Source organism: Clinocottus analis, unplaced genomic scaffold, assembly GCF_023055335.1.
Source record: "Clinocottus analis isolate CAN_PGR_092001 unplaced genomic scaffold, fCliAna1.0.p SCAF_3, whole genome shotgun sequence".
NCBI classification, from domain to species: Eukaryota; Metazoa; Chordata; class Actinopteri; order Perciformes; family Cottidae; genus Clinocottus; species Clinocottus analis.
In genome coordinates, this window is record NW_027176042.1 from 9,907,938 (window position 1) to 9,929,664 (window position 21,727).

At 42.8% G+C, this 21,727-nt stretch overlaps 4 protein-coding genes and 1 non-coding gene across 7 annotated transcripts; 2 read left to right on the forward strand and 3 right to left on the reverse strand.

Moving 5' to 3' along the window:
• Positions 1-168: 168 nt before the first annotated feature.
• Positions 169-5,379, reverse strand: LOC137796766 (tubulin monoglycylase TTLL3-like). Its single transcript, XM_068594876.1, has 14 exons — positions 5,143-5,379; positions 4,562-4,718; positions 3,728-3,814; positions 3,473-3,576; positions 3,258-3,366; positions 3,116-3,162; positions 2,830-2,958; positions 2,635-2,749; positions 2,221-2,503; positions 1,984-2,132; positions 1,664-1,907; positions 1,238-1,497; positions 827-1,002; positions 169-721 (listed from the first exon to the last, which is right to left on the reverse strand). Exons 2-14 carry the CDS (start codon positions 4,665-4,667, stop codon positions 347-349), a joined length of 2,184 nt encoding a protein of 727 aa, XP_068450977.1. The 5' UTR covers positions 4,668-4,718; positions 5,143-5,379; the 3' UTR covers positions 169-346.
• hmces (5-hydroxymethylcytosine binding, ES cell specific) lies at positions 5,332-8,032 on the forward strand. 3 transcript variants are annotated; one of them, XM_068594879.1, is made up of 7 exons: positions 5,332-5,587; positions 5,733-5,950; positions 6,193-6,336; positions 6,441-6,665; positions 6,993-7,147; positions 7,231-7,423; positions 7,628-8,032. In XM_068594879.1, exons 2-7 carry the CDS (start codon positions 5,762-5,764, stop codon positions 7,817-7,819), a joined length of 1,098 nt encoding a protein of 365 aa, XP_068450980.1. In that variant the 5' UTR covers positions 5,332-5,587; positions 5,733-5,761; the 3' UTR covers positions 7,820-8,032. The 3 variants fall into 3 exon arrangements, with proteins under 3 accessions (XP_068450980.1, XP_068450979.1, XP_068450981.1); XM_068594880.1 differs by having other exon boundaries at positions 5,333-5,744; positions 5,824-5,950; XM_068594878.1 differs by having other exon boundaries at positions 5,332-5,950.
• On the reverse strand, positions 7,830-12,875 carry rab7a (RAB7a, member RAS oncogene family). The gene is made up of 6 exons (XM_068594882.1): positions 12,525-12,875; positions 10,531-10,593; positions 10,161-10,287; positions 9,849-10,067; positions 9,495-9,623; positions 7,830-9,365 (listed from the first exon to the last, which is right to left on the reverse strand). Exons 2-6 carry the CDS (start codon positions 10,581-10,583, stop codon positions 9,270-9,272), a joined length of 624 nt encoding a protein of 207 aa, XP_068450983.1. The 5' UTR covers positions 10,584-10,593; positions 12,525-12,875; the 3' UTR covers positions 7,830-9,269.
• Positions 12,876-13,832: 957 nt separating this feature from the next.
• On the reverse strand, positions 13,833-13,905 carry trnaf-gaa (transfer RNA phenylalanine (anticodon GAA)). Its single transcript has one exon. It is a non-coding gene; the product is annotated as a tRNA-Phe (tRNA).
• A 331-nt stretch (positions 13,906-14,236) lies between these two features.
• Positions 14,237-19,304, forward strand: rpn1 (ribophorin I). The gene is made up of 10 exons (XM_068595199.1): positions 14,237-14,589; positions 15,281-15,345; positions 15,691-15,997; positions 16,084-16,293; positions 16,377-16,569; positions 16,757-16,856; positions 16,958-17,096; positions 17,716-17,835; positions 17,958-18,203; positions 18,297-19,304. Exons 1-10 carry the CDS (start codon positions 14,350-14,352, stop codon positions 18,477-18,479), a joined length of 1,803 nt encoding a protein of 600 aa, XP_068451300.1. The 5' UTR covers positions 14,237-14,349; the 3' UTR covers positions 18,480-19,304.
• The last annotated feature ends 2,423 nt before the right edge of the window (positions 19,305-21,727 follow it).

Genomic DNA, 21,727 nt, shown 5'->3' on the forward strand with positions numbered 1-21,727 from the left:
TCACAGCAATCAACGCAGCTCATAGCAACATTCCTGAAATATATTCCCTGTTACTCTGGGTAGTCCACATTGCTGTAAACATGTATTAAAACTGCTAAATGTTTTGTTAAATCACAATGAAACACATACAATTAGTGTAAGTAGTGAGTGAAAAATAAGATATTGCCATCTATTAAATTCAGACTTTATTATGAGAAAAAACGAAAGTTAAGCTGAAGGAGTTTGATTTTGTCAACAAAACTTTTATAGTTTTTTAGGCACTCAAGGTTCTGCTTGTCTGGACTGTTTTGGAAAGAGACAAACGGGCACAGGGTTGGATCTCCCCTGATACCTCTTGTGTCCTCTTTCACAAAATAACAGAGTGAGAATTGGCACTAATGGGCAGGTGGATGGATGTCCCAATCTTTGGCAGGTGAAGTGAGAAGGTTTTAAAAGGGGCTCGCTGGGAGGACTCAGGGGCTGGTTGGGGGGACTCATGAGGAAGAGGAAGACAAGGTGGTGGAACCTCCCTGCTCATGTCTTTAAGCTGAGCATCTGCCCTTTTTAAAAATATTTTAGGCAGAGTCTTTACTTTTTCCGCTCTAAGTTCCTTCTCCTTGATGCTGCGGTTTGGTGCTGACCGGTTGTGGGACTGCGCTGGAGGAAGTGAGCTACGCCGCCGAATGTTCAAGCCCTCAACAAGTAGGTTTACCCCGACAAACAGTGGCACGTCTACTGCTTCCTAAAAGACAAAAAAGGGACATTTAAAGTAATGTATATCTCCCTCACAAAGTGGGCCACTTGAATGTGCATTATAACCTGTAGACAAAGAATAACTCTTCCTTACCTGCCGATATATGAGCTGAAAGTCTCCAGTGCTTGCAGAGCGATCTGTCCTGCGGTCCAGGACGACGCGTAATGTGTCTTCCTGCACTGCGGTGCAGAGGCGGGCTGTCACTGGGGTGGAGTGAGCCATAGTGGGACTGGCATTGATTTCTATCAACCATGGACACAGATTGTGACCTTAGAAAAAACAGAACAAAATATCTCACGTGTGATTATTCCTTTGTTTCCATAATTGTGTTTATTACAATTTGATCTAAATTAGAATTAAATGCCATGTTTATTTTACTATAAATAGCTTCCTTTTTTTTACAGCTCCTGAAAAAGCATATTTAAAAGATAAGTTGATGCATGTTCAAACAGTCAGTGTAACATATTCTGTAATACAGCTAAATTTACAGTGATACCATCCTACCAAACATGAAGTCAGCACCGTAGAGCTCGAATGTGTTTTTGCGTGACTCCATCAGATCCTGTGTTGTCTGTAACGCGTGGATCACAGCTTTCTTCATCCCGGGGACGGCCACTGTCTGCCACTGAGCTTCCTGGCCCTGGCTGGATAGAAATGTCCTAAACTGGTCATCCGACCACATGTTGTCTGCTGGAATACCACGATGGCGTTGTTGGGAGGGTGTCAGATGTTTCTGGATGGAGTTATTACACAGGTGGACAGAGCTGAAGAAATAGGGTCACAGGGTCAAGATTGGAAAAATAAATTAGAGAAAATTGGTGACATGCATGGGGAGAAACATGAATTAAGATGGCACGATTAGAAAAAATATACAAGCCCCTCACTGCTTCTACTCTCCTACTACTTTCTTGAGAAGTACCCCCGTCTCACCTGTCTAGTGTGTCTAGTGAGTAAGGCTGTGTAGAGAAGCGCAAGTAGCACTTTTTATAGAACCACACAGTCAGAGGGTTCCAGACGGTAACCAGGAACCACTGGCGCACGTCAAATTTGGTGCCATGTACCAGCAAAGGACGCTCCAAGTACTTCTGCACTACCCACTTAGTTTTCGTCCTGAGGGTTGAAGCCCCGTCCACCAGGCTGAGGATCTGATCCAGATGCCTGGCACATTTGATACCTGAGAAGCAGGTGTCACAGGTCAGAAAGGACTATGTCAGCTAGTATGTGAACAGTCTGACAGTTTGACTTCTCACCTCTGCCCCTGGACTTTGCTCCAGGTTTGATGATCCAGATGTTGTGTATGCCATCTATGTCCAGCTGTGGGCTGACCTCTGCCAGCCTCTGTAGCATGGCTTTGCAGCAGGTCACAAAATGATTACTGTTCTCAATCTCCGCTCCTTCACTGAGCGAGTGAACGGAAAGACTACAGTGAGATACTGAAGAGCACTTGGGTTTGTCAGTTTTACTGTTATCACTCACACAGCACTCACTGAACAACACGGTAGTAGACGCTGATAAACTCGGCCCACTCCTCCTCTGTAAGTGGCGTCTCCAAATGTGTGTCAATGTCACGATGCTCCGGACTCTCTAGAAACTGCTGGCAAACTTTGAGTGCGCTGTTAATCATTTGGGAAAGGACCACTGGGCTAGTTTGCAATTTGCTTTGTTTCCTCACAGCCAGAATGTTGTGGCTGGTTCCCTCTTTCTGAACACTTTGCTCCCTCTCCACAATGTACTTCAAAAAACTGGTGCAGGCTGTCCTCCTGTAGTCCTCTACACAAAGGACAGAGAAAGGGAGGCATATATTTGAAGTTTTCTCTGCGAGAAAGTAGAACGATGCTGGAAATACAATAAAAATACATGGGTGTAATCTAGTCTGATGGGCTGTTCAGGTCTGGCCTGACCAATGAAAGCAGGCTTCTCATCCTGTTCTCCAAGTCTGTAGCAGCGAGGGAAGAAGGTGTCCGGATCAGCTGAATCAAACCAGTGCAGGTTCCTCAGGTTTACACACAATCCCACCTGACCAAGTAAAGAATAATATGGATGTTGTGTGTGACAGGAGACCACTGAATAGTTGCTGTAACAAATGACTATAGCACCTTGGTGGTCAAGCTGCCTGCTTTTGCAAAATGATTAGTAATCTGTTCTTTTTGCAAGCTGTTGGTGTTGATGGCGTCTCTCCGGTTTGTCCAATAAAAATACACCATTTCATTCTGCACCAGGCGACACTGTATAAGAAGGGGAACAGGGTGAGAGCTCAAGACACTTAAACGTCTAATATGCCTAACAATGTTAGGAACGATCTTTCACTTGCTGTGCCCCTTCTAGCCTTTGGCACATCACCTTAATCTCATGTTAGTCTACAGCCATGAATGTCATTTTTACCATGAGATCATATAGTCCATCCTGATCCTGCTCTTTTTCGAGATTATCTGAGAAGGAGTAATGTAAATCAATGCTGGGAAATGGACAGATATCCAGATTTGTGAAGACTTGATTCATGAAATAGTGCTGGCTCTGCCCTCACTTCTGTGACGCTGGTTTGGGCGGTGCGCACGCTGCTCAACCCAGCCTCTGGCCCGCAATGCTGCCCTGACGACAGGGTAGGGGCCCTGGACAGAGAATACCTTATGCATCTAAAAGGAATCAAAGCAGACACCAGTGATGGACTGAATTTTGTGAAACAACCAGAATTATATGTGACCACGTAAATGTTGTACACATCCAGTCATATTGACCCACCTTGACAGCTTCTTCTGCAAGGGCTTTGGCTTTCTTCAATCTCACTGGGTTGAGAACAGGTGTGCTAACAAAATTGCTGCAAACTTTGCCCTCAAGTGGTGTACCTGATGCACACAAATCAAAATATGTTGAGTAATTTATACTTTTACTTGTCTAGAAAGCTCTTCAGAGATGGCGCTGTTTATACAGTACAAGGTGACTATCCCAAGGGAGCCAATGTGGCATGGTGATTCTTCACCTGCAGGGTAAACCTACTTGTTTGAGGACTTTTGCCTTCATCTCGTTTGCATTGCTGGACCACCGCTGTGACCTTCTGATCCTTTGACGAGCATCCCGTTTCCCCTGCAGTAACACGGGGATTGTTAAAGTACAATATACAGAATGTCCTAACAGGCTAACATACAGCAAGCAAGCACATTCAATCCAGGATGATATTCACATCATCCAGTTTTTTAAACATTCAGCATATGTGCAATTGTAAAATATATATATTACAAAACAAAATTACCTCAAATTTGCATATAGAGGCCTAAACTGGAGAGCAGATTGATGTAATAAGTATACAAGGTGGTTTATATACCTTTGTATAGAAGTTATATACACCACAGGGATGGCAAAGCCAAAGACAATGTGACTAAAGATTAATCTTTGGCTTGGAGCAAAATAATTGGGAAGTCATGAAACTTTAATATGCAGCCTCCAAGTTCAAACATTTGGCCATCCGTCCTCCTGAGTGTGATCTCATTATTAATTCAGCGCTCATAATCTATTTGCAAACTCTATGAATGCAGTCCTTTGGAGGTGTGAAGTCAAGAAGGAGTTATCTTTATGTTTCAGTCTCGAAATGGTTACAGAAAAACAAACTGTGAAAACCTTGAATTTCCACGCTGTAATTCTTTTAACAATATGAAGTTCCAAAAAGTTACAATTTGATTATATACCCATGTTATAGCCATTGGAGGGGGTAGATGGTTCAACATCAACTTAAAGTGTTATGAATTATGGTGATTAACATTTGAAGAAAATACATCTAAGTGATTTCCAGCATTATTTGTCTGGTCCTTGGGACGTTCAGATGGAGTCTCTTACCACTCCGCTGGCATGATGGTTTGCGTCTGTTGGTAGCCTGGAGTCCCTCGTGACCCAGCTGGTCAGACAGTTTGGACCTGGTGGCCTCTATAACGTCAGATCTCATTCTTCAGGCAAACCTTTTCCTTGGTTATGCTTCGTGGTCAGACAAGAACCTCTAAAGAGGACAGTGACACAAAAAAGTGGCACGTAACATGATTAAAAGGCTGTAAACAACCGCAGGTGTCACAGGGATCTCTGGCTGCTGGTCTTCAGTGTCTATCCAAGTACACTAGACCATAAAGTGGGTCAAATTGCTCTGCAGCAGACAGGTTGGCTACACCTGGCAGGGTGTGATACTCATGATTTCCTTCAGTAACCCGTAGACACATATCCCAAGAACTGAAAACCACCACATGTGACAAGTCCTCTTTCTTTGTTTGTTTAACTAAGATTAGCATCACTGTCACCACTTTACGACTGCTACACTCTTTTTAAAACCTACGGGCAAAGTAGCCAGCAGCAGCAGTCACTGTCTTCTTGACTGTAACCATGTTAAGCAATGCTTCGACCCCATGGTTTGGTATATTTGTTGCTCTTACCTGGTGAGGTTCACAAGTCGATCAACTCCAGCGCGAAGTTTGACCGGAAGATTACCCTGGGACTCTCGACCGGTGTATTGTCGCCATGGCACCCGCAGGATAGACGTTATCTGGACCGTGTGTGTGTGTGTGTGTGTGTGTGTGTGTGTGTGTGTGTGTGTGTGTGTGTGTGTGTGTGTGTGTGTGTGTGTGTGGTTAGGGGAAGGAGGGGCGTGTTATGCCACATTGTAGTTTCGTGGGATAACTGCACAGTGTCACTGTCAGTACGCAGTTTTTTTTGTTATCATGATTGTATTTGATAGTTTTCGGTGTTCTGTCGCCATCTTGGGGCTGCCACGGGTGTCACGTGACGTCGCGGCCTGCCCTCTGCCCGGGCAAATCCCCGCGCTTCGTTCATGCAAATAACATAACACAGCTTAACTTTACGATTGCCTTCATTACACAAGCAAGCAGTTAAACCGAGCGATGCTTTTTTCTTCTTTATTTGAACGGTTTTTCTTTTAACGGAAAAGAACTTAAGCTAAACGGTTAAACGCTGGATGGGTGTTAACTTAGTTAGCGTAACACCGCCCTGCACCTCACTTTCACAGACGGCTGAAAAGGTATATTTTCGTCCAAAATGTGCGGGAGAACCGCGTGCACGCTTGCTTCTGACGAGGTGAGCCGAGCCTGTTCCTACAGAAACCGGGGAGGGCAGCGGAGACAGCCCCGTTGGAGGGACGGAGATGCGGACAAGTACCGACCCTCTTACAACAAGAGCCCCCAGTCAATGAGCCCTGTGCTGCTGTCCCGGAGGCATTTCGACAAGGTAAACACTTATGTCTTTTACAACAACACACAGTGCAATTCAATGCAACAACTCACACCTTAATTAATAGTTAAAAGAACTAACCAGACATATATATCGTAAACTCCTCCCTCTCAAAGTCTCAACATTATGAACCATTGTGAATCCCCAAAAGGTGGTATGTACTGCAGACTAATTGCATTGAATAGCATTGTATATTGTTGGTACTTGTGTCATTGTGTTCCCTCCTTGTGTGTCTGCAGAATGCTCCTGTCGATGAATGTGTGCTGGCCTCCATGCGATGGGGTCTGGTCCCTGCCTGGTTCAAGGACAATGACCCGAGCAAGATGCAATACAGCACTAACAACTGCCGCAGTGAAAATATATTGGAGAAGAAAACATACAAGGTGCATGCAGTTTAAGGCACTGCAGAGAGCTGTATTGTCATTAATGTTTTACAGCTTGGTCTCTGTGCACACCGGTGTGTGATCACTTTGTCGTCTCCCTAAAGGACCCCCTTGTAAAAGGGCAGCGCTGCGTCATCCTGGCTGATGGCTTTTATGAGTGGAAGAGGCAGGCGAAAGACAAGCAGCCTTTCTTCATCTACTTTCCTCAGACCCAGGGAACCAGTTGGAAGAAAACCAAGGATGAGGATGACCCTGTGACCACAGCTGGCAATAAGAAGAATTCAGAGACTGAGTACCTTCCAGAGCAGGCCTCAGCCAACTTGACAGAGGTTCATATTGGGGTTTCTGTAGCAATATAAGCACCACAAAAATGTACTTTTATCCAGATGAGAAGTAGAGAGAATGCAGCTGGGCTGGATATTGCCATGTCTGAAAATATCCTGTGTGGGAGCGGAGCCAAAATGTGCACGTGTCCCCCAGGTGTTTTTTTTAGCATTCATGATACATGCAAACTCATGCTTTGGTTTGACACTGGTGCCAGGCTAGGGAGAGTCAAAACTATAATTACAATCATAACAAGAAAGTCTGTCCCATTTTCATAAAATCTTCTAATTCTTGTGACCGTACCCCTTTGCTCGATGCCTTGTGTTGGTCAGGGAGGAGAAGCATTAGATGAGTGGACTGGATGGAAGTTGCTGACAATGGCAGGACTGTTTGACTGCTGGACACCTCCAGGTGGCGAAGAACCCCTTTACACCTACAGTGTAATAACTGTGAACGCTTCCCTTAACTTGGAAAGCATCCATGATAGGTAAGGATAACTAATAAGGAAAACCCCTTTTTTTCCATTAGTGTCTGTATGGAATCTAAAATTACTGTGTGGTTGTGGTTTAGGATGCCAGCAGTACTCGATGGAGAGGAAGAAGTGAGAAGCTGGCTCGATTTTGGAGAAGTGAAGTCTCTAGATGCAGTGAAACTGCTCCAGTCTAAAAACAGTTTGACTTTTCACCCGGTCTCTTCACTAGTAAACAACTCTCGCAACAACTCTCCAGAATGCCTTCAGCCAATAGATCTTAACAGCAAAAAGGTATTGGATTTACTGTGGTATTTTACTCACTGTGGTTGGATAATTGTCTGTCTGATCACTTTATATTACACTTAATTTAATAGCCTTTGCACTGTTTTTGTCTGTTGATTAACGTTTGTCTCGTCTAACATCCCATGTCGAATGTTATGCACCTTTGCCAAGAATAAATTCCTTACGTTGACCAATCTGACCTATGACCAATAGGAGCCCAAACCCACGGCCAGCAGTAAGATGATGATGAGCTGGCTGACGAGCAGTGCACCTTCAAAGAGGAAGGAGCCTGCCACATGCGAGAGTAAAGAAGAGCAAGAAAGCAAGGCAGAGGCTCAGGGCCCGTCAACAGGATTACTTCAGCAGTGGCTTCAAGGGGCTAGTAAGAAACCAAGAACCAAATGAAGATATGAACTGGGATTGAACACTCAGTAGTGTTAAAAGACCATTTAGGCATCATTTATTTCACTTAACTATTTTTGACAGTTGGAGAGAAAAACATGCTTTTGCTTCGTAAGTAACCTCTTTCATTGTAATAAAAAAGAAACAAGCTAAACATATGTTTTCATTTTAAAATGCTATCAATAAATGTCAGAAATAAAGACAGCATGCTTTTAATCAAGATGTTTATTACCCTTATTACTTGAAACGTGAAGACATTTCAAAACAATGTAGATGCTATGCATTTATCATATTAATAATGATGAATGCCAATACTTCCCCACACTGTTTTTTTTCTTATTTCAAAAGTTACAGTATGTATGCTATCTTGTAGTCTATAATGCATTTCAAAGTTTTAACATAATGCGAACAGACGGTTAAAGATCTGATCGGTTAAAAGAAATGTCAAGCACTTAAATTGTTTGCCAACACGAGCAACTGGCAGAGTCGGATATGGAGATATACAACACAACTTTTTTGCCTTCCCCACACAGTGATTGAGAGGTTTGCAAATATACAAAGTCTGGCAATAGTTGACAGTAAAAACAAACGTACTAACTAATAGTACTCTGTTATGAATGATATTTAGACTTCAGAAAAATGTCTCCTCTCCGGGGGTATCGGGTAGAACGGCATGCTGTCTTCATTTGGTTCATTTCCACGACAGATGTTGTACCCAGAATAACTGATTACGAGATGAACCTTAATATTCCCAATAGAGAGACAGCGATTACATCAAGGAGCCATGTCTGGATTCACACAATGTCCTCAACCAGAGCTACAATTGCATTTATTGTGGCTCCAACGGGAAATTATTAAGAAAAGAGTTTTAAGTCACAAAACTGGATTTTCAATTATGTGCCAATTAATGAGAATCAGCAGGCAGCACATTATTGTGACTGCATGAGGTAAGTAAAACCACGATCACGACTCTTTTTGAGCCAAATTTATGCCACAACACAAATTGTGTGTGTGTCGGGGCGGGGGGGTGTAGTATTTCCTCTCAAGACAAACAGGGAGATATGCTTTGATTTACCAAATAAAAAGGAAACCAAAACGGCATGAAAGCAGCAATATATATGGAATCAAAAACCAGGTTATCCCAAACCACTGCCATGAAAAAGTATGTGGAGAAACACTCAGATGTAAATAAGCATTGTACGTGGATGTTTCTTTGAGGTGTTCTTTGGGCTAGGAGACTCATATTTTATAGAAACTGTTTTGTATACATAAGGAGTGCAGCACATTTGTTTGTAGTAATCAATGAGTGGGATGCTGCTTGTATGTTGGGCTTCCAGGATTAACACAGTGGGCCATGGGATAAAGGATATATAGACAAGGCAAGAAAGGATAGTAAGGGCAGAGACAGCCCCCCACACCCCCTCCCCCAACCCTCCAAAGATCTTCAGAGCCCTCAGCAGCTGCAGGTCTCCGCTGACGGCTTGGCTCGCTCGTTCCTGTCCAGCTTTATCGGCTCGGGGAACTCGTTGTACAACTCCACTTCGGTCTCCTGAAATCAGACAAAAACAAGTTGCATTTCGTAAGCTTTCACTATACAAATACCCAAAAACTATTATTCCTCAACATTTGAGATACGTCTAGTTCAAACTGCCTAACAGGATTTCCTGTTGCTCGTTACCTGTTTGAGGGCGTTGCGTGCAATAGTCTGGAAGGCCTGCTCCACATTGATCGCCTCCTTGGCGCTTGTTTCGAAATATGGGATGTTGTTCTTGCTTTGACACCAAGCCTGTGCTCGCTTGGTTGTCACCTGAAACACAAAGCAGCAATTGTTAAACTTAAAAGATATAAGTGCATGACTGTTTAATCCAACCCTTTTTTTTTTTTTTAGATTAATACCAAATGTTCTAAACTAAATTCTAAGGCTTAAAAAACTATCAACCATAACTGTACATTTTCTTGAACAAAAACAAAAAGGTGCACATAATGATGCCCATGGCATAAGATACAGTAAATTATGACTATCTGGACCCACCTGTCTGTTCTCTAAGTCTATCTTGTTGCCCAACACCACAAAGGGGAAGTTCTCTGGGTCTCGAGGGCTGGCCTGGATCAAAAACTCGTCCCTCCAGCTGTCGAGAGTCTTGAAGGTGTTGGGTGCTGTCACGTCAAACACCAGGACGCAGCAGTCTGCTCCACGGTAGAATGCCACGCCTAGGGACTGGAACCTCTCCTGACCGGCTGTGTCCCAAATCTGAGATATAGAAACAATCAGGCACGGTGTGTTCACATAGACTAAATAATGAAATTGCTGTGGCGTTCTTTGCGTGTGATATTTCTTCAGTACCTGCATCGTGACAAGTCTGTCATCCACCATGACCTCTTTCGTCAGGAAATCAGCACCTATTGTGGCTTTGTACTGGTTACTGAACTTCTTATTCACATACTGGTTCATCAACGAGGTCTTCCCAACTCTAGGAGAGAAAATAAATCATAGGAGACATTTAGAAACAAGTGACACAGAAAAGGTATATTGTGACACATTGATTGGTGAAAGTACAAAATAGATTTTTTGCTTGTTAAATGTGAGCGTATTATTACCAGACCAGAATAAATACCCGAATTAGGGGTTATCTTTACAATGAACCATTCCATCAAGTGTCCCTCTTGTTTTTCTCACTGCCTTTGCTTTTAGGCTTTGGCTCAATAACACTCACCCAGAGTCTCCAAGGATAATGACTTTGAGTAGTACTTTCTTCCTTGATGTCATTGTGCCACAGCTGTAAAGTCAAAATAGAAAAAGAAGGGAGTACATTAGAGGGGAGAAGAAAATCCCCAATAGAAGCAGAACATCGCTGGAATTGCTCAAACAAGAAGAGCGCAGGAGTCCTGCCCCGAAAATTTAACCCTTCTGATATGGGCAGGTTTCACAGAAAGATGATGAGGCCAGTCTGCGTCTCAAAATACACTCCAAAGAAATTGGGCTGTTCTTGGAATGAAACCAAGCACACTGTCTCCAACGCATACATTTCCTCCACTTCACAAGGACAAATACTGTAACAGACGGTAAAAACAATATGCTACAATGCATTGTACAATGACGCGTGGTTCAAAATACAATTCATGAAACAAAACAATTCACTCCACTTTGTTTTTGCTTTCCAAAAATATAACAATAGCAGCGCTAAAGCTGTTGAGCTGAAATGACACCTATTTTTAGCACACACAGCTGTTTCTTTTATTGTTATACTGTATAAAGCATTGATTTTGTGATATTTGTCATATTTTGATTAAGAAACAATGGAAAATTAAACAGCATTGTTTCATTCCAAGATACAATTCTTGTGTCTTTTTTAAAGCTGGACATTACAGCAAACTAAAAACTAAAATGGAACATCCACTCAGTGCATTCTGAATGCTGAACCATGAATCATATTAATCATTACATGTCTGAGCTGTATTGTATCAGGATTTCCCAGCTGAGACCTGTATGTGTCCTACCAAACAGGTGGTGGACTTCAATCATTTTCTACACAGACATAAGTCTTTTTGTGAAACTAAACTTAACTTGGGAAAAGAAGGAGCAATCAAGGACTTTTGCTCAGCTCTTCTTGAGACATATTCTTCCTTAACCCAATAATTCAATCTAAATCGGCTTGTTCTAAAATCCCTGATAAACGTCTCCAAATTATCTCTCCCACTTTTTAACACCATGTCATGCTGAAAGGTGTTAATTTATTGATGAAAACATCAGAAACTGCAACCATATTTCTGGTAATGAATGATCACCAAATCCAGTTTTTTTCTTTTTAAATCTGTGGCTGCTGTTTATTAAAACGGTCTCATCTTTGAGCCTGCTCCAGACAGTCAGCAACTAAGCATTTCTCACTTTGACTAAATATACGTTGTAACAATAAACCTCCCTATATTGATGTAACAACCAAAGTCCAAACTCTTTTGCTGATAGGCTTCAATTTGTCATTCCACTCAGGTTGAATCTGGATAAAATCATTATTAACAACAATTTGGAATAGGTTTAATCCACGCGTCGCTTTTACGTTTACAGCCAACTAAATGAATGACACTCCACGGTTTTAGTCCAAATCGGTGCTATTGTGAGGCAAAACTATTCTGGAGCTATTGCTGCGGCGCTCATAATCTGCAACCCATGACACTGTGTCAGGGACTGATCACATGGTTATAAAACACAGGACTAACGGAACCATGACTTGGCAAGCGTGATTAGCACAGCAAATGCTGCAGTTGCATACAACATACACACGCCGGTATAATCCATAGTTGGGATCAATCTTTTGACGTCTCTGGTCAATTTCACTAAATAAACTGAAAGCAGAGAGTCCTGTCTCACCTGTTTCACCCAACAGTCATAAAAGACATCCAACACACTATTTTATACGTCACAGTCTGGGATCAAAATGCTAGATAGCTTGGTAACTACTTAAAAGACAACGATGAAACGTAGGTTAGGATAACAGTATTAGTGTTAAACACAGACTCTTCTTACACCCCGTGTCAATGATCAATTAGCCGCATCGGTGACACTTCTTAATTTAAGATAGCGTTTAGTTAGCTAAAGCTATAAGGTTTATTAACCAACATGAAACTTAGTTGCAGCTAACGTTATATATCGTGACTGTATAATATATAGATCGTTAGTGAAAGCAATGACTAGAAGTCACCAAAAACTAACCTGGGCGAGGATCCTGCGGTAAAAAAAAATAAATTAAAAAAATCAAAACTGGACTTTTCTTCTGGTTGGAAGCGTCAGCTAGCGAACGAGCTAGCTAACAGGCTAACGGCTCCTGTGCGAAAACAAGACGTTTAAAGCGTCGACAGCGAAGTGACCTCCGACAGCTAGCTTCGCAGCTCCCTCTATTTGTCAAACTCAACACTGCCGACACCGATGTCTATCGCTCTTCGTCTAACGGAGGCGATTTGGTACAATGGTTCGTTTCGCCCCGTTACCGTTGACGCTCGCTTTTCCTGTCAAGCTAACGCGCTATCTGCTAGCCGAGATCTGTTCACTTCCTCCAAAACAAGCTCGGTCCGACGTCACGCGCTGGACACGCCTTGTTCAACAGAAATCCGAGAAGTCACAATAACACACATGTCATAACTTGTAATATTGATTTCATTAAATATAGTGGGAGGGAACAGAATAGCCAGTGAACACGAGACTACCTAAGCCTTAAATTGTCTGATTTCCCTTTATTTTGAATAGTTTTCGTTAACAATTGTGACGATTAATTAATTAATCAATATACAGAACAACAACAATTAGGGCTACGCATCATCCACATTGAAGGGAAATGTGTATTTCCTTTTAGCAATGTATGTGAGACCAGAATATCCTTCGAGCCTGGGACAAAAGTGAGACTTTGATGTTATGATTACTGCGTCGTTGCTGTCATTCACTCCAGACCCTTTCCAGCCACTGGCAGGATATCCTGATGTCAGCCATCTTTGCTGTTTGCCAATTTGTCACCAAATGATAGTATTAACCATAAGTCTTGAATTATTGTGGCAGTTTTGTTTTTTTTGTTTTTTGTGGTCATAATGAATTCCTCATTATGCCAGTTGTGGGGGTTAGGGCTCTTAGGGGTTAACACGTTTAGACTCAGTCCACTGTTTCTCTGTTTATTCTTTTGAATGAAAGGCTGGCCCTGATACTTACTTAATCCCTGCTCATTTCCAATGATTGCACAGTGTTTGCGTGCTGGATTTTTGTGTGTAATCATGATTTTGAAGACTTTTAAGGTCTCCAGCAGAATCAACTACATTTCCTCTCTGACAGGCTCACTACACCCTCTGCAGTATTTTCATTAATGAATCCCCTCTAACATTTAATTCATTAATTCAAGTGCTCTATCATTAAATAGTATTTTCAACTATGTCTTAAATTCCCTCTGCGAGTAATAAGAAAGACATTTGATTCACAGCAATCAGGTATTTGTTCATAAACCTTAATCAAAAACAACATTGTCAGAAAAGTTAATCCTGCCGAAACCCGGGATCGAACCAGGGACCTTTAGATCTTCAGTCTAACGCTCTCCCAACTGAGCTATTTCGGCTTGACAGCGAGCCAGAACGATTTAAAAGACTCAACAATTTCTGAAATAATGTTATTTTGTGGTATTTAATTTACTGTTTGGTACACAGCCACTGCTATTAGAAGACCGAAAATCAATGACTACCACAATTTTTGATGTCTGACAGTCAGTCCACCAGGGTCCAACATTTCAAGCATAAAAGTTGCGGGCGTTATCTCAGTGTGGTTGTCTTCTGACAACAACACTTTTTTAATTATTATTTGTCTGCCTGTGCCACAATCGCTTGCGACGTACAGCGCGTTGCAAAGAGCGCGCCGTGACGTCATCACGTCGAAGGGAATGAAGCGTCATCCTTTCTGATGTAGAGCGGCACGGCGGCCTTTCTTCGCTGCTCTACGTTTCCCTCAAGCTGTTTGTTCTTATCCCCATTTTTTTTATTTCTTTAAGCTCTGTATTTCTTCCACAATGAGTCGAACGTCGCCACTTCTCGCCGCTTGCCTGCTGCTTCTGGCTGCTGTGAGCTCGCAGGTTTCGGCGGACGGTTTGGTGAACGAGGAGGTGAAGAGGACAGTGGACCTGGGCACTCATCTGGCCAAGATCACCGCGGAGATCGTCCTGTCTAACCAGGGACCCTCTGCCGTCCATAGCTTCATATTGGCGGTGGAAGCTGAGCTGGCCCCGCACCTGGCGTACGTCGGAGCCTCGGTGAGCAGAACACCAGTGAATTAAATATCGCCAGCATCTCTCTCTGTAACCTGACTCGCGAGCCTTTAGCCTGTTAGCTAACCGCTTCTTAGTCCGCTACTCGTGCCTTGACTTGAAACTCTCGCTGCCCTCAAATAATGCATTCGTTTACCCCCTAAATGACAGCAGCAACATTGCGCGGGTTAATAACAACGTGCGTTCAATGAATGCATGGACTTACAGCTAACTTTCCTTGCTAGACTCGTGTGATTCATTCAGTGTGGGTAACGTCAACGTTAGCTAGCATTTCAACACGTACAGTAACTAACGTTGTATTGCTTCGTGCAAATATATTGTCACGAGCTCATTTGATAATTTTGCAGAAATGTGCCGAACACGGATTATTTCATTTTGAGTTTTTTAAGATGCTGGTTGTAGGACGTTAACTTCCGCAGCGCTGCACGCTCTGTCAGTAGCTGAATGACACGTATGAGCTGGGCAGCTCACTTCCGTGTGTGACTGCGCAGGACTTTCACGCACGCAGACACGCACACTCATATTTGGGAAGCTGTAACAGTGCTCTGTTTTTAGTAAGAATAATAATAAGAGGAATCTTTAAACATTGCGTTTTAGACCCCTCACTTATCCTGCTTTTAGAATAAAAGTGTTTTTTCTTCATGGAGTGTATGCTCAAAGCACAATGTTTCCACAGGTGAAGGGTGATGAGGAGGAGGATGGGACACTTGAACTTCAACAGACAACAATTCAGGGCCAAAGGTAAGATGAGATCGGACTCTCACATTGTTATCCAGCATTGCTTCCATGCCTTACTGTGCAACTGTCAGTTGTAGGAAAACAAATAGGTTGGGTTATAACAAAATACTTGGCAACTTGCTTAATTAATTCATCATAAACATTTAGGCTCATTTTGTCAGCATTTTACATCTAAAATGTTAAGTAATAAAAACCAGTCTGTCTGGTATAGAACATCCTTTAAAGAATTCAAACTTGAATTCCTAAGAACTAGTTTTCGTAGCGTAGTTCCTAAGAAGCTGATCTTATACAGCATTATGCAAATGTTTCTCACCTATGCTTCTCTCTGTTTGGTCTGATCCTATGCAGTGGTTTATTTTACAAAGTGCAGTTGCCCTCCAGTCTGGCAGCAGGCGCTCAGCTGAAAACAAAGGTGGAGATGACTTTAAGCCATGTCCTGAAGCCCTTCCCCACACACATCACACAGGCTGAGCGTCAGCTGGTGGTCTTTCAGGGGAACCACTACCTGTACTCCCCTTATCCCACCCGTACCCAGACTACACGTGTCCGTCTGGCCTCCAAGACTGTGGAGACCTACACCAAGCTGGGTAACCCCAGCAAGACTGATGAGATCCTCGAGTACGGACCGTTCCGGGATGTGGCGCCGTTCAGTGAGGTAAAGCTGTGACCAGATCAGATGAGCTTCAGGTGAAGCTGCAAAAAAGTGCTCCTAAGACGTTCTGTGTGTTCTTTATTGTCCAGGATACAATGAAGATCCATTACGAAAACAACTCGCCCTTCCTCACCATCAGTAGGATCATTCGGACTATTGAAGTGTCCCACTGGGGTAACATTGCTGTGGAAGAGACTATCGACCTGAGGCACACAGGAGCCGTCCTGAAGGGGCCTTTTTCACGCTACGATTATCAGCGTCAGTCAGACAGTGGCATCTCATCTGTTAAATCCTTTAAGGTATTGTATTAAACATAAACCACTGTTGTTTAATATTTCACTGCTAAGATGATGATGATGACCATATACTTTCTGCCCAACAGACTATCCTTCCTGCCTCAGCTCAGGACGTCTACTACAGAGATGAGATTGGCAACATTTCCACCTCCCATCTGCAGGTTCTGGATGATTCAGTCGAGGTGGAGGTCAGGCCTCGCTTCCCCTTGTTCGGAGGCTGGAAGACTCACTACATGATCGGCTACAATTTGCCCAGCTATGAGTATCTTTACACCCTGGGTGAGTTGACCTCTAAAAACATAAGTAACCCAGACAAAAGATAACAGCAAAATAGAAGAAAAGTAGAGGCGGATTATTGAGACGACATTAGTGTTGACAGGGCAGATTCACCGATGTTTGCTGTTATCCTGATTTATTCAAAGGTTTTGTTATTTAGACTGAATCCCAGGGTGTGTTTATCTTTTAGGGGACCAGTATGCGCTGAAGATGAGACTAGTTGACCATGTCTATGATGACCAGGTCATTGACTCCCTCACTGTGAAAATCATCCTGCCGGAGGGAGCCAGGTCGGTGACTACAAGCACATCTTCAGTACCTTTTGATTTAGCAAAGATTTCTGCAGTATTTAGTGCTGAGTTTTCACACTTTTCCTGTAATGTCCTTTCAGAAACATCCACGTGGATACACCTTACAAGATTGATCGCATGCCAAACCAGCTGCACTATACATATCTGGATACATTTGGGCGACCGGTGCTGATCGCCACCAAGAACAACCTGGTGGAGCATCACATTCAGGATGTTGTGGTAAGACGAACAGTAGAAAGAAATGGGTACATGGACATTGTATATTACATGTATATTTTATTTACCTGTAGATTTGTAGGAGATTGCTTAGACCAATGTAACTGGTCGTACTATGAACTTGTTTGTTTCTTACCTATTGAGCAATCCTTGTGATAAACATACCGTTCCAAGAAGGCATTATGCTGAGTGAAAACAGTAACCAGTCTTTGTGAGGAGGTTCTGAGCTTCTTTATATTTGAAAAAAAAAAATTTGCAAAGTTATTGAGATACATTGTTAAACTTGCTTTGTGGAACACTGCTTAGGAAAGCCTTGAGGAACAGAAAAAATAACCACATGTTTTTGTTTGTGGTATTTATCTATGACAGTCATGAGGGCCTGTTTAATGTCGTTAATGTGTTATGAAGATCTGCCTGGAAATGCTGTACTTTCACAATGTATTTCTTCTCAGTGCTGTTTATTGTTACAGCGTCAACATTCAAAACAAGGTGTTCAATTTACAATGGAGAGAAAAGTATGCAATGCCTTATCTTTGAGAAGCTTTAGCCGGCATTAGCAGCGTAATAAAGAACAACAAATGTATACAAATCTGAGTCAATAAATCTCTTTTGTGGTTACCAGGTTCATTATAACTTCAACCGGATCCTGATGCTGCAGGAGCCTCTCTTGGTTGTAGCGGCCTTCTACATCCTCTTCTTCACTGTCATCATCTATGTCCGCCTGGACTTTGCCATCACAAAGGTATGACAGGTGTCCCTAAAGAAAACCTGGTTTCTGCTGAGCTTGTTTTCTCTTACGCTCCCCTTCCTTTATCAGATATTCTTTATAATTCTATTTGTGTCTTGATGTCTGTCTTTGTTCAGGACCCTGCGGCTGAGGTGCGTATGAAGGTGGCCTCCATCACCGAGCAAGTGCTGACTCTGGTCAACAAGCGCCTAGGTCTGTACCGACACATGGACGAGGTGGTCAATCGCTACAAGCAGTCCCGCGACACCGGGGCTCTCAACAGCGGTCGGAAGACCCTGGAGGCCGACCACCGCACTCTCACCAATGAAATCAGCTCGCTGCAGGCGCGCCTCAAAGCGGAGGGCTCTGACTTGGCTGATAAGGTGAGCGCCGCGTATTCAAGAGCGTAGGCCAATATTGCGCAGGTGAAATGATCTGAAAGTACAGCGACGTTAAACCGCTCTCTGTGCACTCAGGTCGGGGAGGTGCAGAAGCTGGACGGCCAGGTGAAAGAGCTGGTATGTCGCTCCTGCCAGGAGGCAGAACGGCTGGTGGCGGGCAAGGTCAAGAAGGAAGCGTACATCGAGAGTGAGAAGACTCTGACTGTTAAGAGGCAGGAGCTTGTCGGCCGCATCGACAGTCTGCTGGATGCCCTCTAAACTACTCCTTCAACACTAGCGCACATAAACAGACACACAACACCCCTGCTACGATATACAACCGACTATTTGTATGAATGAGAGTTAAAGGAAATGTGACACAAATTCTTACACATTTTTTTTACCATCTTTGAACCCAGACATGGACAATTAACTTTTCATCTTCTGGTAGTGATGGGTTTATCCAAACATGTGTGCCTTGTGATAAACTTGAGGTCACTGTGCGTTCAGCTTTACAGCAGCTACGTCACAACTATTGGCTTTTTTTGTTGTCTGTTTTTGAGTTTGTTGAGCGACATTTAAGCGTTGTCACACTGTTCAGACTTGACACCTGATTTTGTTGTGGAAGTCTGACTGTTTTTCTTCCCCCTCTTTAAGTATGTGTGGTTATGGGACTTTTATTTTGAAAACTAATAGGAGCAGGGCCCAGGTCTCATGTCTTTACTCACATATGCCATATTCTAAAGTTGAATCATCTCTAGTTCTCAAAATGTTAAGGTGATCTTTATCCAATCATGTCTCTTTTGCATTTACAACTTTTTTTCTACTCGCCCATGACTGACGTTTATTTTTTTAACAAATTTGAAGCTCTGATTCTGCATCGTCTCAAATGTTTGTTTTTTCGATGTTCCTCAGTCATATTTTCTACATTTTGTATGATTTTTCTTTTGTTTTATAAGTGGTGTTTTGACCATGAGATTAGTGAATACATGAGATTAGGTTGTATGCGGGAAAAGACATGAGGGGGGTGGGACACCGAGGTTAGCCAAATGGGCAATGATATGAAAAGTTGTCAAATTTCAAATAAAGTTTTGAGGAACACAATCATTTAGCATGTTGTTTTTTTAATATTACACAGCAGGTGTATAAAGATGGACATGGGAATTCTTCTGGTTTACAGGTCTATTTATTCGTTTGGCGAAGCAATACCCTTGGATAATCAAAAGAGGGCGCACCAGTCTTGAGAACCATCAGTTAACCATATTGGAGGCTTTCTTCTGTTGAACAACGACACTGCATTTCTGATGTGACATTTAACACGCTAAGAAAAGGCCATCCTGACATCCTAAAATAAAAACCTGCAATACATGCACTACGACTGGTGCCACTGTTAAAACGGGCACCTCAAAGGGAATTTCCAGCACATTGTCGCCTTCCTTGTTTCAGTGAAACCCCACCTATCGCCCTCTCCTCCTCCCCAGCCGGCGGGCAGAGCAGCCGACCTGCCTCGATAGAATTTGGAGCCCAGGACAAACACAAGGGTCAGTCTGAGGTCACTGCTTTCCCTCTGAGGTCACCAGGGGTCCTGGCAGGTCACTTCCTGCTCCATAATAACAGGCCCCGTTCCACTCACAATGATAATGTTAACATATTGTATGTGCCATACAATAATCATTCTGAAAATACACAGCAGGGGGAAAGCAAAGACAATGTCTGTTCGCACTGATGCTCGGTGCTGGTGAAAGGCCACACAATAGCGGTTTTGTTTGTGTGTTTGTACGTGAGTGGAGATTTGGAGCGGTGAGAGTTTGGAGAGCCGGTGAGTCTCATTCTCAGCAGAGCACAGCACACGTCCACCTCAACGCCATGCAGCGACTGTGTGGAGCAAACCGCTGAGCTCACGTCTGCCCGCCGCTCTGTAATGATGCTTTCGGGCCACTCTGTGGGTTTGAGCACTCGACTGATGTGTCTGAAGGATGTCTTTGGGGACTGAAAAATCATTTCATATTTGTGGATTTGAGAGGTTTTATAGATTGAATTACTGGCCATGAAAATAAACTTCACACAAAAGAACCTGAATTAATTAGTATATTTAAGCTTTATGGCCGTCTCTCCATTCTCTGATCAATATGGAGATTCATAAAAAATACTGTTACAGTTGAATTTCACTAGGATTTTGTGGCCAGAGTTTGTATTAATCAAATTTCTGTTTTAAAACGATTGTAGATAACAATTTACTTAACATCTACCAAAATGTGATCTGAAGCAATGTGTACATTTTAGAAAAGGTTCAAAGGAAAGAATCAAATAAACATTGAATTGTATTTGTGCAATATTATTATTTATAACTTAATTTAGTGTCCTAAAAAAACATTTAGATACAGCTCTGTGTGTTTGGACACACATTTTATTGTTGTTTCTTCAGTTCTTCTGTTCATTTGAGCTACTTTGACAAATTGATCTTGAAGCAAATTCAATTCATCACATGAATTCTACCAAAGTAAAGGACTATTCTGTATCTCAGTCACTGCAGTTTGTTGTTTTACCTCTTTCTCATTCTTTACAACATGCTCTTCTGTTGGTATTTATTTGTATGTTCTTAAAAAAATGACTCACTTCTATAGGGTATCATACTTATATGGTAAAACCGATGTCTGATTTGGGTTTTTACTGAAGGTAATTACTGTTTTGGCGTTGTAGGGCATAATAGTAGGCTATTGCCTCTCAGACTGGCCAATCATTCTCTGAGCATAACTGATAAGTCATGTGATCCTCTAATCGGAATAAGGCTCTTGTTATAAATGCCTCTTATTCTTTAAAGTGTCTTTGAATGTGACGTTAGATAGACGCTGCAGGAATCTTCCCTGCCCTCAGCAAGGGCATCATTGAATATGGCTCATGTTTTTGTGCTTCCCCGTTGGACTGACGTTATGTCATTGACAGGGCATTGTCTTGTGTGGTCTTGGTGTTTGGTTGATTGGCCTTTCAGTCTTTTCAGTTCCAGCTCTGTCCTCTGGCCCAGGATGTGATTACCGGTTGCAGAAGAACTGCGGTTTATCTGTTGGCGTAAGCCGAGCAGAATACTGTTTGAACCGGAATTCATGTGCAGCACTGTATCCTGATGTGGCAAACCGTGTGTGTACGTGTGTGTGTGTGTGTGTGTGTGTGTGTGTGTGTGTGTGTGTGTGTGTGTGTGTGTGTTTGTGTTTGAGGTAGATGAGGGGGATTGTGCGGGGTGGTGGACGGGTTGGCCATGTGGTTGAGCTGTCATGGTCCCCCCCACCCTCAAGCATGGAGTTGATTATTATCTTCCTTTCCTGAAGTATAGTAAAGAAGCAGAGTGTGTTCATTCTTTATCTGCCAGAAAAATAATGAATATGCAAAAAGAATGTGGAGTCAAACTACGTATCAGTTGAAGGGGGTAATCCACAAACCCTGGGCCTTGTGACGTGGTGGTGATTGATTACATTGAGGGCTCACCTGCAGTACTCTCCCTCTTAATCTTTCTTGCTCTGAATTACACACAC